Source organism: Rhinatrema bivittatum, chromosome 14 (assembly GCF_901001135.1).
Source record: "Rhinatrema bivittatum chromosome 14, aRhiBiv1.1, whole genome shotgun sequence".
In the NCBI taxonomy this organism is placed as follows: domain Eukaryota; kingdom Metazoa; phylum Chordata; class Amphibia; order Gymnophiona; family Rhinatrematidae; genus Rhinatrema; species Rhinatrema bivittatum.
The window spans coordinates 51,091,498-51,105,615 of NC_042628.1; the positions used below are offsets into that span (position 1 = coordinate 51,091,498).

The 14,118-nt window shown below is 45.1% G+C and overlaps 1 protein-coding gene across 5 annotated transcripts in view; it reads left to right on the top strand.

The window, feature by feature from the left end:
* LIPE (lipase E, hormone sensitive type) overlaps positions 1-14,118 on the top strand; it is a 62,833-nt gene that overhangs the window by 32,706 nt on the left and 16,009 nt on the right. For all 5 annotated transcript variants that reach the window (XM_029576784.1, XM_029576785.1, XM_029576787.1 and 2 more), the window contains exons 5-7: positions 413-598; positions 7,824-8,118; positions 10,665-10,892. In XM_029576784.1, the coding sequence (XP_029432644.1) occupies positions 413-598; positions 7,824-8,118; positions 10,665-10,892 (709 nt within the window). The remainder of the gene's footprint in view (positions 1-412; positions 599-7,823; positions 8,119-10,664; positions 10,893-14,118) is intronic.

A 14,118-nucleotide genomic window follows, 5' to 3' on the forward strand; every position in this document is an offset into this window, starting at 1 on the left:
TCTGCCGGCCTTAGATTCATTGCTTTCGCTCTGATCCGTGTTTTTTGGATTGGACACAGGGCTGGATTAGGGCACAGGCCTACTGGTGCTGTGCCCAGTGTGGCAAAAGTCTTGTGGAAAAGGGAACAGCACCCTGATACAGTTGCTATCTCCAGAACTGTCTCCAGGAGCTGTTGCTGCTGGTGGAGCTGTCACTGGCAGCTGCTACCACTACCAGAAACTGTGAGCTCATTGGGGGGGGGGGGTTGGAGGAACACAGTGGGAAGAGGCAGTATCAGAGGTCTGGGGCAAAGGGGTAAATTGACTTTGGTGTTCAGAAGAGAGGAGCGGGGGCACAGACTGCCTAGGGATTCTGAAAGCTAAAGCTGTTACTGATTGGGCAGATAACAATTAACACTTTGTTCTCTTTCAGTCCCTTGCAAACATGGCATCTACTACTGTCCGCGTGAACAAAATCCTCACCATACCTCCCAACTCCTTTGAGCTGCCGCTGGCTGCAGACCCTCAGCTGACTGTTACCATCACACCACCCGTGGCACATACAGGTCCCGGTGCTGTCCACATGCGCTTAATATCTTATGAACTGCGGGAGGGACAGGTGAGAATCCAAACGAACAACACATACTTCCTCTTCGTCCCACAGACCAGTCCAGATAAATGGGAATAAACTTGCTCACTGCTAGATGGAGGCAAAAAATGTCTTCCCTCTTTTCCCGACAGCCTATATATATTCTTGGGTAGCAGAGTGCACCATCTCTGCCTCCAGCTGTGATGGTGGTGATGCTGGCTATAGCCAAAAAAGGGAGAAAAGAGCTTGAGGCACAAGGTCCACAGGTAAAACTGTTCTTCCTTCTCGAAGGCCAGGCCTGGCAGGACTTTATTTCTGCCTGCATGTTGTTGGGCCAAAAAAAAAAAAAAAAAGAGGGAAATAACACTTGACAGAGAAGTGCTGTGGAAGAAGTGCATCCTCCTCCCCATGCTGCAGAGCATTGGGGGAGAGCAGCATGAAATGCTTCATCGGTGGGAACCACAAGCAGAGCTCAATAGCGGGCTCCTCTGGAGAGAAGCAGGTACGAAAGGGAACGACAGCCGGGAGGCCGGAGTAGTGGGATAGATGCAAAAGGCGTGTTGGGGGAGGAGCCAACTCCCGCACAGGGGGTGGCAGCCAATGAAATGACCTCCAGACTGGAGCAACATTACCAGCGCTGAACGCGGAGAGGGCCCAATGCAAACGGGGGATCCGGGCCTAGGAGACAGTGAAGGAGAAATCGATTTTTCCATGGAGTTCATCATCATGATGAATCAGGGAAATGATCATGGCAGAACAGGAGGCCCAGGACACAGCTCTAAGGGTCAGGAATACGACAGGGAGATTCTATCCACTGTAGCAAAAAGGAGATAATTACTAAAAGTTCTGAAAATGGATGCTTCGCTCACAGTAGTGACTACGAAAACCACAATTTTATTTAAAGAAACTTTTAAACCACTTTCCTGATTTAAAACCTCCAGTAGAAGGAGGCAAATGCCCTCAAGGTTGCACAGGATCGGAAGATAGAATCTCAACTAAAGAGGTCCTTTTAGGCTGGCCACTGGCCAGCCTACCTTTGTAGGCAGTGATATGTGGTGGAATGTAGCTATAGCAATGATGAAATGGCTACAGCAAGGGCTTCTGGGTAAAGGCAAAGCAGGCACTGATGTAGTTGTGGAAGCTGCCAAGGTAGCGTCGGGGGCAGTATTTGTGCGATCTAGTTAAGACCTCTTCCAAGCAAGTAGCTGCAGTGGCTGGTTATGGCAAGGATTTTCCTGTGGCTAAGACAGTGGGCGTCTGACGCAAGATTCTTTTAAGCAGGCTACTTTTTAAAGGCTGCTTATTATTTGGGGAAGATGTAGAAAAACTAGTAAAGAACCTAAAAGATTACAAACCTCAGCGATTGCTGGGGTAGCAAGAACCTTTAAGAATTGCCCCAAAGACTAGGCCAGCTAGGAGGTCATACACACAAGTGAGGAGGGCCCAAATTAGGGTGATTTTTTGACGTAGCCAGAAAGGAAGTAGAGCGCCTTCTGAGGGACGGGAACTCTCAAGAGGTTCCAAATGAAGTGTAACTAATGATCCTGCCTGCAAAGGCCATAAGTAGAGTCTGAGCTGTTCAGGCTTTCCTTGAAGGCAATGAGGCAACCCTGCCATGCTTTAAAAGCCTGCCTCACTCACAGCCCACTGCCTCATCGAGTCTCCCTTGCTCCTTGTTGTGGCCACTCTTGCGCTTTATTCTGCTTTGTCCTTGTTCCTGTTTTCACTATGGTGTATTAGAGGCCTTCTTGCCATGTCTTCGTTCATTTCGATTTGTTTCCCTAGCTCCTTTGGGGCCTTCCATTGATCTTCTGTCTGATTTCCTAGTTCCTGTTCGGCCTCCCAGTGGCCCTCTTACCTGTTTTCTATCCTTGTTGTCACAATTTCACCTGCTGTGTACCCTCACCTGATCCAACCTATTGTGACACCTCCCCACCAGCAAAGGCCTCCAGCAAGCTTTCAAAGCTACCTAAGCCATCTCCTCACTGGCCACCTGACTCAGCCTATCTCCTCTCCACCAGGGATCCTCAACAAGCTTCATGTCCAGCCTTGCCAAGCTCCGCCTTCATGTCTGCACCACACCCAAGCTCCAGCCCCATTTAATCCTGCCTTGCCAGAAACTAGACACCATTTCATGGAATCACCTTTGGCTCTCTGACCTGGCATTTCTTACCTTGCTCTATGTCTTGTGGCCTCTGGGCCTTCCTGTGTCTTGTTCCCTTGCCTTGCAGCCTATCTAGGCCTTGGCTTGCCTTTTGGCCACTGGGCCTTCTTGCTCCATGCTCTTTGCCTCCAGCCTATCTAGGCCTTTCCTTACCTTGTGGCTTCCAGATCTTCTGTCTTCTTAGGCCTGGCTCAGTTACCTACTCAGGCCTTACTTTGCTTAGTGGCCTTTGGGCCTCTAGCCTTGCTGCCATCAGGCTTCTGGGTTTTCTGTTCTATGCTGTCCTTGTCTGCCTTGTCTCAGTCCAGCCCTAATCTGCCTTGATTAGTCCCATTCTTGTCTGGTCTTGTCATGCCCTGCTCAGTCTAATCCTCTTTATCCTTTCCCTGCTTTGCCTTGCCCAAGCCTTTATCAGTATGCGGCCCAGTCTCTACTCAGTATCCAGTCCTTTGCCTGTTCCAGTATACAGTCCGCAGCTCCTTGCCTGTTCCAGTCTGTCTCTGCCCCTAACCTCCAGCCTGTGTCTGGCCTGCCCTGACCAGATTATCCAGCCTGTCTAGCTAAGCCCTACTGGACCCCAGAACCCAAAGGTTTAACCTGCAGAGGAGGGGGCCAGCTAGGCAGATCCAGCTTCTGCCCTGTTCCTGAACGGGTGTTTCCTGACTGCAGCTCTCATGACACTTGTTTGACTGATCCCTGTCTTGCCCTGCATTCTGTTTCTGTTTTGCCCTGCTCTGGTCCTGCCCTGTGCCTGGCTAGCCCTGTCTCTGTCCTTGCCTTGGTGTCTTGCTTGTCCTGCCCTTGTTTTGTCTTCTGGTGTCTTGTCTATCTAGTCCCTGCTTTGCCTTACACCCTGTTCCAGTTTTGTCCTGCCTTTGCTCTGTACTTATTTTCTCTGTTCCTGTCTCCTTGTCTGCCTGCCCTGCTTTCTCTGCCCTGACCTCAGCTTGTCTCATCTTTGCTTGGATCCCAGCCCCAAGGGCTCCACCAGCAAAGTCCTGCTGGCCACAAGAACCTGTGGGCTCAATCCAAGGGAAAAGTCATGTGTGTCCTGTGCTACTTCTGCCTGGTGATTACCTTTAACTGGCCTGCACTGTCGTGGCATAAAGTTTTTCAGGTCTACATCTCACTTCCTCCAATAGGTACTGGCTAATAAGGATCCATATTATGAAGGACAGGGGGGTCCTAGAGATTATTTGGCAGGGCTGTGCCTTCGAACTGACTACTCCTCTTCCCAACAAATACCTAATGTCCCCATGCAGATCCCAAATAAAGAAAGGAGTCATGTAGTCAACAGTAGAGAAACTGCTCCACCTGGAAGTGGTAGTACTGGTCCTCGAGTCCGAGATAGGAGAGGGATGTTATTTGTTTTACTTTGTAGTTCCAAAGAAAAAAAGGCACATTTCACCTGTATTAGACCTATAAAGGGTGATACCTCAGGATACTCCATTTCAGGATGGAAACATTGAGATCAGTGATGAGGACAGTAAAGAGAAAAGAGTTTCTTACCTCTCTAGATTTAGCAGAAGCATATCTGTATATTCTCATCATGGAAGCACACCAGAAGTATATGAGGTTCATAGCCCTGGGGAATTGCTGTCAATTCAAGGCCATGCCTTTTAGTCTGGCCATTGTGCCACGTACACTTAGCAAAGTTATGGTAGTAGTGGCAACTGCATTAAGGAAGGAGGAGATTCTGGTCCATTCCTATTTGGACAACTGTCTGGTAAGAGCCAAATTGAGGCTAGAGAATAAACAGCTCTTGGAGGCATTGGGGTAGTAATGAATGAATTCAAAAGTTGTTTGTATCACTCACAGTCCCTGGTGTACCTGGGGGTACACCAATATGAAATTAGGAAAGGCTTTCATGAGCCGGGAGAGGGTCTCGAAGCTGCCAGCCCAGGTGAAGAAATTGGTAGCAAGCAGGAAGCCCAAGGTAAAGGCCTACCTGCAAGTGCTAGGATCAGTGGCTGTTGCCATAGATCTGATGATCTGAGCGAGGGCACACATGCATCTTTTGCAAAAGGCGTTATCAGCATGGTGGTCCTCACAGCATCAGAGTTACAAGAAGAGGCTTATTCTGCCAGCGGAGACCAAGAAAAGCCTTCAATAGTGGTTGAATGATGTCAATTTAACAGGGATAAGCTTGGATCCATCAAAATGGGTGACATTGATGACTGACACTAGTTTGCTGCACTGGGAAGCACATTGCGAAGGGCAAGTAGTTGGTATGGGAAGCCTCCTGGATGATAAATCAGCTAGCGATAAGAGCGATCAGGCTGGCACGACAGCTTTCTCCCCAGGCTGAGAGGAAAAGCTATAAGAGTGCTGTTGGGACAGTGCTACAGCAATAGTATATGTGAACAGGCAAGGGGATATTCAGAACCCCTAGTTGGAGAAGGAGACACAAAGTCTGGTGAGCTGGGCAGAAATTCACCTAAAAGGGCTGTTGACAAGTCATATAGCAGAAACGTAAAACAGGCATATGGACTACCATAGTCAGCATACACTGGATCTAGGAGCTTTTCAGAAAGGCATTTGCCAGCACAGTAGAGGCCCGGGGACAGCCCCACTGGGATCTGATGGCAACCCATCAGAACGCCAAGTCCAGAAAATTTTTCAGCCAAACCCAAGAAAAAGGTTCAGAAGGAATAGATATGCTGAATCAGCCATGGCCGATTGACCAACTATTTTACATGTTCCCTCCTTGGTCGGTGATTTCAAGGACGCTCTGAAGGTTAATGGAACATGATGGTTGGGTCATTCCGGTCATGTCAGACTGGCTCAGACGCCCATGGTATGCAGACCTGGTAAGATTGAGCTGGGAAAGGATGCTCTGGCTAGCAAATGCCAGTGGCCTCCACCACTAGGGTCTGACGATGATGGAAGGATCAAGCCCTTATCTTATAGATTGGCCTTTAAAAGGAGAAAGCTGAGAAACCAAGGCTAAGATACAATAATTTCAACCCTCTTGAGTGCAAGAAAACAACCTATGTCCTTGGCATATGGTAGTGTCTGGAAGCTGTTTGTCTTGCTGCAAGGAGAGAGTTGTTACTTAGTTTGAGTCACAGAAGCAAACAATTTTAGACTTCCTGCAGGAAGGCCTGGACAAGGGTTTGGCACTGAATTCATTGAAAGTACAGGTAGCATTAATGTGCTTTTAGAGATCAAATGGAAAGATGCGTCCCCCGATTTGGCAGGTAGTGCCAGCATGGGACCATAACCTGGTGTTGAGGGCCTTAACAAAAGCACTGTTTGAGTCCCTAAGAGAAACATCGGTAAAGGACTTGATGTTAGACAGTATTTTTGGTGGCAATTTGTTCATCCAGAAGGGTTTCATAGCTCCAGGGACTATCATGTAGGGATCCCTACCTGACATTCTATGAAGGCAAGGTCACTATTTACACAGTCCCAGCCTTTCTGCCTAAGGTAATGTCAGAATTTCATATCAACCAGGAAATATCTCTTCCAGCATTCAGGAAATCAGAGTGTGTTGGAACAAAGAAAAACCTGCATCTCCTATTTGTCAGGAGAGCTCTGTTGCAATATCTTAAGATTATAAATGATTTTAGGAAGTCAGACAAGCTGTCTTATTTGGGGGCCAAAGTATCCATTACAAGATGGATCAAAGAAGTGATTATAGTGGCCTCCGTTGGGAAAGGCAGACAAGTGCCACTGAAATTAAAGGCTCATTTGGTGAGGTCCCAGGCCATATCATGGGTAGTACACAAGCTAGTGTCGCCTCGGGATATTTGCAGTGCGGTTGCATGTTCATCATTACATTAATTTGTAAAGCATTTTAGGCTGGATCTGAAAACAAAAGAAGAGGCAGCATTTTGTAGAAAGGTTTTAGGGGCCTTTGAGGCCTTATCCCACTGGGGGTAGGCACTGCCTGGGCATGTCCAATTTGTCTGGCTACTGCAGGACAAAGAAGAAGGTGAAATTTAAACTTACTGGTTAATTTTCTTTCCTTGAGTCCTGACAGACTAGTCCAAAATTCTCTCCAGAGGAGATAATTAATAGGGAGATCTGTTTCTTTACTTTTTCTCATTTCTCTCTTGCTGTGGAAAATGGGAAGGGAGAAAAACTGAATTAAGAAATAGGGGGGAAGCTTATCCTCTCTCATCACTGTTCTTGGCACCAAATTTAAAAAAAAATGTATAGTTTATTCTCTTCACAATGAAAGAAGCAAGGGGGGATACTAGAGAAGGAAGAATGGAAGAATCTGTGATCTGGATAAGTATATGAGCTTATTTTCTTTTTCTTTCTTATGATATGTCTTTTTTACACTCATAGATAAAGATAGTAAATAAAGGAGGAGCAAAGTACAGTAATACAGGGAAAGCGAGCTAAAGCAATAGGCTACTAACTGTGTAGCATGCAATCCCAGAATGTATAGACTTACGTCAGAAGAAGAAGGAAGAAGTTCTCTGCTTCCACTTAGCAGTGAGTGAGTATATTCCCATTTGTCTGGACAGGTTTATTAGGACTCAAGGAAAGGAAATTAACCAGTTAGTTAAAAAAAAAAAAAACAAAAAAAACCACACACGTGCTTGCATATGTTCACACAGATTAGTACGTGTATACTCACACCTCGCAGCATCACACTAATTCTCATATACATACACAACATGATTTTCTGCATACATACTTGAATTGTAAGCTCTTTGGGGAAAGGGCTTCCCCTAACTTGGTGGTTGTTGATTGTGGAATCTACGTTGACATATCTATGTTTATATTGTATAGCTCTGCAAAAGTATGACAGTGATCATACGTGAAAGACTTTGAAACCCTGCCCACACAAGCAATTCTGAGATAACCTATATTCATGCATTTATCATTTCTTAATCGCTTTATAGATAGAAATTGTCCAAATCGCCCCCACATGTATATAGGTACACATGAATGCATACTCGGTCATACTCTCCTTACTCACTAAAACACTTCCTTCCTGTGTGTGTGTGTGTGAGATACACACATTGCTCATTTTACCGTCTGTATGGTATATATGTACACATGGGTTTTTCCATAACAGAATGCTGCCTTCATGTTACCATGTTGCAACTACTTCATGGCCTCCTCTCCCCTCAGGACAGCGAGGAGTTAAACAGCTTTGCGAAATCAGAGGGGCCTTTAGGCCTGGATCTGCGGCTGAAGAATAAAAGAGCCCCGCGATCCCGGTTCCTCATTGTCCACTTCCACGGGGGTGGCTTCGTGGCCCAGACCTCCAAATCCCATGAGCCGTATCTGAAGAACTGGGCCCATGAGCTGGAGGCTCCCATCCTGTCTATCGACTATTCGCTGGCCCCAGCTGCCCCCTTCCCCCGTGCCTTGGAGGAGTGCTTCTATGCTTACTGCTGGGCCATCAAGAACTGCCTCCTGCTAGGTAAGAAATAGAGGGGAGGGTAAATATGTTATATGTGCACGCAGAACTATCGGAAGCTGCTACCTGCTGGGTAAAAGAGAGGATTTGTTGAGAGGGTGCAGAGAATGCACATGTACACACTTGGGAACTCTCTGGGCTTTTATTGAAATTACCTGAAGTCTCGATGCCACAAGCTCAGGGCTCGACTTGAGAAGAAGGGAAGTAGAAAAAAAATAATTTCCCTTGATGATCAGCTGCCAGTACTGTCTAATGGTGAACCTGCTGCCCTGCTCTCATCTTTAGTCCCCGGGTGAGAGAAGAGGGGAAAGGTGGTGCAGGAACTGGGATAGCAGCAAATGTGGCTGTAGCTTCAGAAATTTTGCAATGGTAGCACAGCTACCTTTTATTTACTGCGACCAGCGCACCCTTCTAGTCAGCAATACCCAAAATGAAGCCGTGGCTTAAGGTGGACAGAACATCCCATGTCACACCAGCCACCGAAGTGAAAGGAGTGGGTTACCACTGCCAGCCGACCTACGAGTTTTTTAAAAATGGTCACCGTTCTGGCCTTTGGTAATGCTCTTAGTGGGCCTCCCTATGCTCTGCTGATCGATCCGTGGACGGGTCAGTGCCAGTGAAGTATGGGGTGGAATAGAAGTCTAGTGCTCCCCTTCCCCCCCCCCCCAGACTTATGAGGAGAAGGCTGGACCCGAGAGGAGCTCTCACTACCCTAGACGCAGGCCTAGGAGAAGATATTTGTGTATCAAAAAATCAGGGAAACACCAGTATCAAGAATCAATCAAAATAAACTAGCTGGTGTAACTAATGAAGAAATAGGATTATGTTGCTATTATTCAAAACTAATCATGAGAAGAGTTATATGATTGAAAAATTAATTTAAAATTCTCTATATCTATATTGAATGGTATTTTTCTCTATATTATATTTATTTATAAGAGAGGAAAAGACCTCAGCACTGGTTCTGACTATGTATTTCATCGAGTCTAACACCAGTTGTTGCAATCATAGGTCTAGAAAAACCTCTCTCTTTTTTTTATCTATGAATAAAATCTATTTTATTTTATTAAATCCTTTGAGAATATCATCAAGAATCTTCACTCTCCTCTGTATAAAGCCAGATAACATCTTTTTTTCTCTTGGCTATAACACATAATCACATAATAAGGCTCCATCTTATTGAAGCAACAATTCGCCCGATGGAAAACAAAAGTCATAAAAGTGTAGTACTTATCTTTCCAGGAATCTTCTTAAACCGAGTAGAGTAGAATTCACTTCAATTGTAAATACTTTCAGAACTTTCCAAAAAGCGCCTGAAGTCGGCCTCTGCAAAGACGCTGACGTTGACAAAGTTTCGCCAATGCTGCGTCAGGGCGATATATAACCCGACGCTGCATTGGCATTATGTTATTCAATGAAACGCTATTTCAGGTTATATTCCCCTGACGCAGCATTGGCGAAACGTCAGCGTCTTTGCAGAGGCCACCTTCAGGCGCTTTTTGGAAAGTTTTGAAAGTATTTACAATTGAAGTGAATTCTATTCTACTCGTGTTAAGAAGATTCCTGGAAAGATAAGTACTACACTTTTATGACTTTTGTTTTCCATCGGGCGAATTGTTGCTTCAATAAGATGGAGCCTTATTATGTGATTATGTGTTATAGCCAAGAGAAAAAAGATGTTATCTGGCTTTATACAGAGGAGAGTGAAGATTCTTGATGATATTCTCAAAGGATTTAATAAAATAAAATAGATTTTATTCATAGATAAAAAAAGAGAGAGGTTTTTCTAGACCTATGATTGCAACAACTGGTGTTAGACTCGATAAAATGCATAGTCTGAACCAGTGCTGAGGTCTTTTCCTCTCTTATAAATAAATATAATATAGAGAAAAATACCATTCAATATAGATATAGAGAATTTTAAATTAATTTTTCAGTTATATAAATCTTCTCATGATAAATTTTTTAATAATAGCAACATAATCCTATTTGTTCACTAAGAGAAGATATTGCCAGTGCTACAAGCCAGAGGACAGCACATGGCTAGAGGAAGGAGACGAGCAGAGGGGAATTTTGGGGGGGAGGGGAAGAGAGGTGAAAGAGTCTGCAGGGCAGGGAAGGTGGGTTGAGAGAGGCCTGGAGGAAGAGGGGTATTTGAGAGAAGTTCTTACAGAGGTCAGAGGGAGAGAAGAAGGGAAGAGAGCCAGAGGAAAACACCAAAATTGTCTTGGATAAGGATAGTTTGCAGCAGTCTACTGGGATAAGTTCTTAGCAACTTAATCCATAAACTGGGAAGACTGAATGGGGGAGAGAGGGGAGGAGAGGGAGATAAGCCCTCCCCTCCCCACCAGTCTTAGGGTGAGCAGAACTCAAAGTTCCCAGATATGTACATATGTCCATGTGCACCTGCATCAGGAGCTATTACCTGCTGAGTAAGAAGGCAGCGTTATCTGTGTCTGATAATCCCTTACAGAGCTCTCTCCTGCAAACACCTGAGGGGAATGGATCTGTCTGTACCTGACCATCCCATTGCACTTTGCTCTCTGTAGGAACCACAGCAGAGCGGATCTGTCTGGCAGGTGATAGCGCGGGAGGGAATCTCTGCATCACAGTGTCCATGCGAGCTGCCGCCTATGGAATTCGTATGCCAGATGGGATCATGGCTGCATATCCAGTGACATTGCTGCAGGCCACTGCATCGCCCTCTCGCCTCTTGACACTCGTGGATCCCCTACTCCCCCTCAGTGTCCTCTCCAAATGCCTGAGTGCTTATACAGGTAAGAGGAGACCTACTCCCAGCTAGTGTCCTCTCCAAATGCCTTGGTGCTTATACTGAGCACCAGCCTTCCCAGGGGCTCTGAGCACTCCAAGGGATGTACCTGTGTGTAGCATAGACAGGGCCCTTGGTTTCCTGGGATTATACAAAATCTGGCCTTTCTCATGCAATTGACCAGGCTCCCATGGAATTGCAAAAAACCAGGAGCCAGGTCAGGGGGAGGTCACGTGCACACAAGTCCTCATTGCCAGTCTAGCAGATAAGAGGAGGCGTGAAGTGGTAGCATCTCGGACTGTATCCTTCTCCTCTCCTGCCAGGTTATGAACCATGCGGCACTACAGCGCCCCATGTGGTTCAAAGCATGATTGCAACGCCTAAAGGAAGAGAAGTACATGGCCTGAAGTGCTGTCACTCTCCTCCTGCTTGCCAGATTGGCATGGGGGGAAAAGGGACTGAAGCAGGATCGGTTGGGGCAAGGGTGAAAGGTTCAGCTGAGGAGAAAAAGGTGAGAGGTTACTGGATTGTGGGGGGTGTATGTGGGAGAGAGAGAGAGAGATGATAGGCACCCAGAATGGGGAAAGGGAAAGAGGACAAGGGGAGAGGAGGTGGGGATGCAAGGGGTAGCAGGATGGTATAGGAATGGACAGCTCCCACCCCATCCAGTTTTGCCCCTACAATGTCCTCTCCCTTCTCCTCCCTGCATAGTTCCTGTCCCTCCCATATACCGGTATTTGTGATCCCTCCTGCATATAAAAATTATACAGATACACGGGCAAGGTTGGAAAGCGCACAATAAATTGACAACATAATACAAGTTTAGGAAATATTGCCAGAGAATTTTCTAGCATTTGCCATAGAATCACCAGCAGATAGGGATCATTAGGCCTATCTAGTCTGTCCGATTTCATTCTTGGTGCAGTGTCTTGGACCCTAAATGATCCCTTGCTTTTCCCTCATTTCTTTGCAACTAGGGATCCTCTGTGCTTATGCCAAGCTTGCTTGAATTCTGTTATTGTTTTAATCTCCATGAACATAAGTGCCAGGCTGGGTCTGATCCCAGCATTCTGTCTCCAAGTGGCCAGTTGGGGTCACAGGTACCTGTCAGATCTCCAATAGTTGATCTATTTCTTGTATCTCACTCGCAGGGTTAAGTGCTGGCTTTCCCCAAGCTACCTGGCTAATAACTGTTTATGGACTTTTCTCTCAGGAACTTGTCCAATCCTCTTTTGAACCCTACTAAGTTAGTTGCCTTGACATTGTCTTCAGGTAACAGCTTCCAAAGCTTGATTGTGCGCTGAATGAAAAAAATCTTCCTAGGATTTGTTTTAAATCTGCAGGTTGCTATTTTCATGGAGTGTCCCCTAGTCCTAGAGTTGCTTGAAAGGGTAAATAACCATTCCCTATTCACCCATTCCACGCCACTCATGATTCTATAAATTTCAATCATAGCCCTTCAGTCATCTTTTCCTTTTTTTTAATAATTATTTCTTTACTGAATTTAAATCATATTTACAAGGAAACATGATAAAAATCAGGGGGGAAAAAAACCCGCTACCAAGCAGTAAATACAAATATTGAAAAAACACATCTTTACATTATAGTCCACATTATATTGGAGCTGTATAGGCCAAGGTAAAAAATGAACATCCAGTCAACCTGCTCCTTATATCCAGAAGGTGCCGGTCCCGGATCGCAGTAGCAGGCTTCCGTGATCCTGGAGACCCAGCTGGAAATGAAGGTATGGGGGGTGGGAATCTTCAGGCCACGAATGTAACCATTTCCACAGGGGATGGGAGAGGGGGACCTCCGGCACAAATACATTTTTATTTACATTAAATGGGCCATTTTGTGGTGGTGGGGGAGTGGCTAGTTTGGCCAGGTGGGGCTTTTGCAGCTGGGATAGGAGGGAAGCGGGGGACAAGCCATGATGTTTTTGGGGTTTTTGTTTGTTTGTTTTGGTTTTTTTTAAGGAAACTTAACTTAACCAGATATATACTCTTTTGAATATATCCGGTCAAGTCTAAAGTTAAACGACCCTGCGAGGCCCAATATTCGGCTAAGTTAGCCAGATAACGGGACCCCTCCCCGGAACACCTTAAAAAGCCTTTTTTATATCCAGCTAAATTATAGCCCGATAAGAAGCTCAATATTCCATTTAAGCCTAAATGTCTTTTGAATATCTACCCCCTTCTTTTTATCAGGAATATAGTAACAGCTAGACAGCAAGAATTTCTTATTAGGTAGGAATTAGAGCATTTCAACCACATATTTCTTTAAAAAAAACTCTCTCCAGAAATCAAGCAACAGTGAGGAAAGTTCAACAAATGAAGATTATTAAAGCTAAGTCTGTTTTCAATCAATTCACATTTAGAATACAAAAACAATTTGTCCTTAATTCCTGCATTTGACACTAATTGTAGGTTAGAAGTAAGAGTAGCTTGAGCAGAAACATTAGATTCCAGAGAGGCAAGCCTTAAATCTACTTCCTAAAATGTATTAGCTGTATCTGTAGAGAATTGACATAATTGAGTAACAGCATTAGTCAATTTGGAATCCATATCAACAACTACTTTCCATATATCTTTAAGGGATGCAGACACAGTTCTTGACTCTCCCACAGATGGCAGAAAAGGACCAATGTTCCTTTCAGTCTGCCCAGCAAGCTTCCCATAGTAGTATCAGCCGTGCAGGTTACCCCCCTGTATCAGTCAGTGCTGCTTGATGAGCTTTGCTTATGGTCTTGGTCTTAGAAGCAGTCCTGTGGGATTTTTTTTTTCCTTACTGTCTGCGCATCAATATCCCAGATTGTAAAAACATCATGGCTTGTGTTGGTTGTATCTAAATACAAATTCCTCTTCTCCACCCCCTCCTTCGAAGCAGAGAATGATGTTTCAGTTGCATCAAAAGCATCTAGGCTTATTGGTTAAGGGTAGTAATCCCATGCCTTCTGTTAAGTGTAGTAACTGCTTAAGGAAGTCCAAATAGCACAAGGAATGGTCAAAAGTAATGTGTCCAAGCCTTTTTGCAATTAAGTATAGTGTGAACAGGGTATTTATAACCCACTCTTCACAGAGCCTGAAAAAAGCCAAACTTTCACCTTCTCTCCATTGTTTATTTATATCATGCTTTTCCAGGCAGAAGAGTTGAAAGCATGGCACATCATATTTTAGCTCTAGAAAGGTTTAGAGTACATTCGTGCATGGTAATCAGCAAGTATAAGACAAATA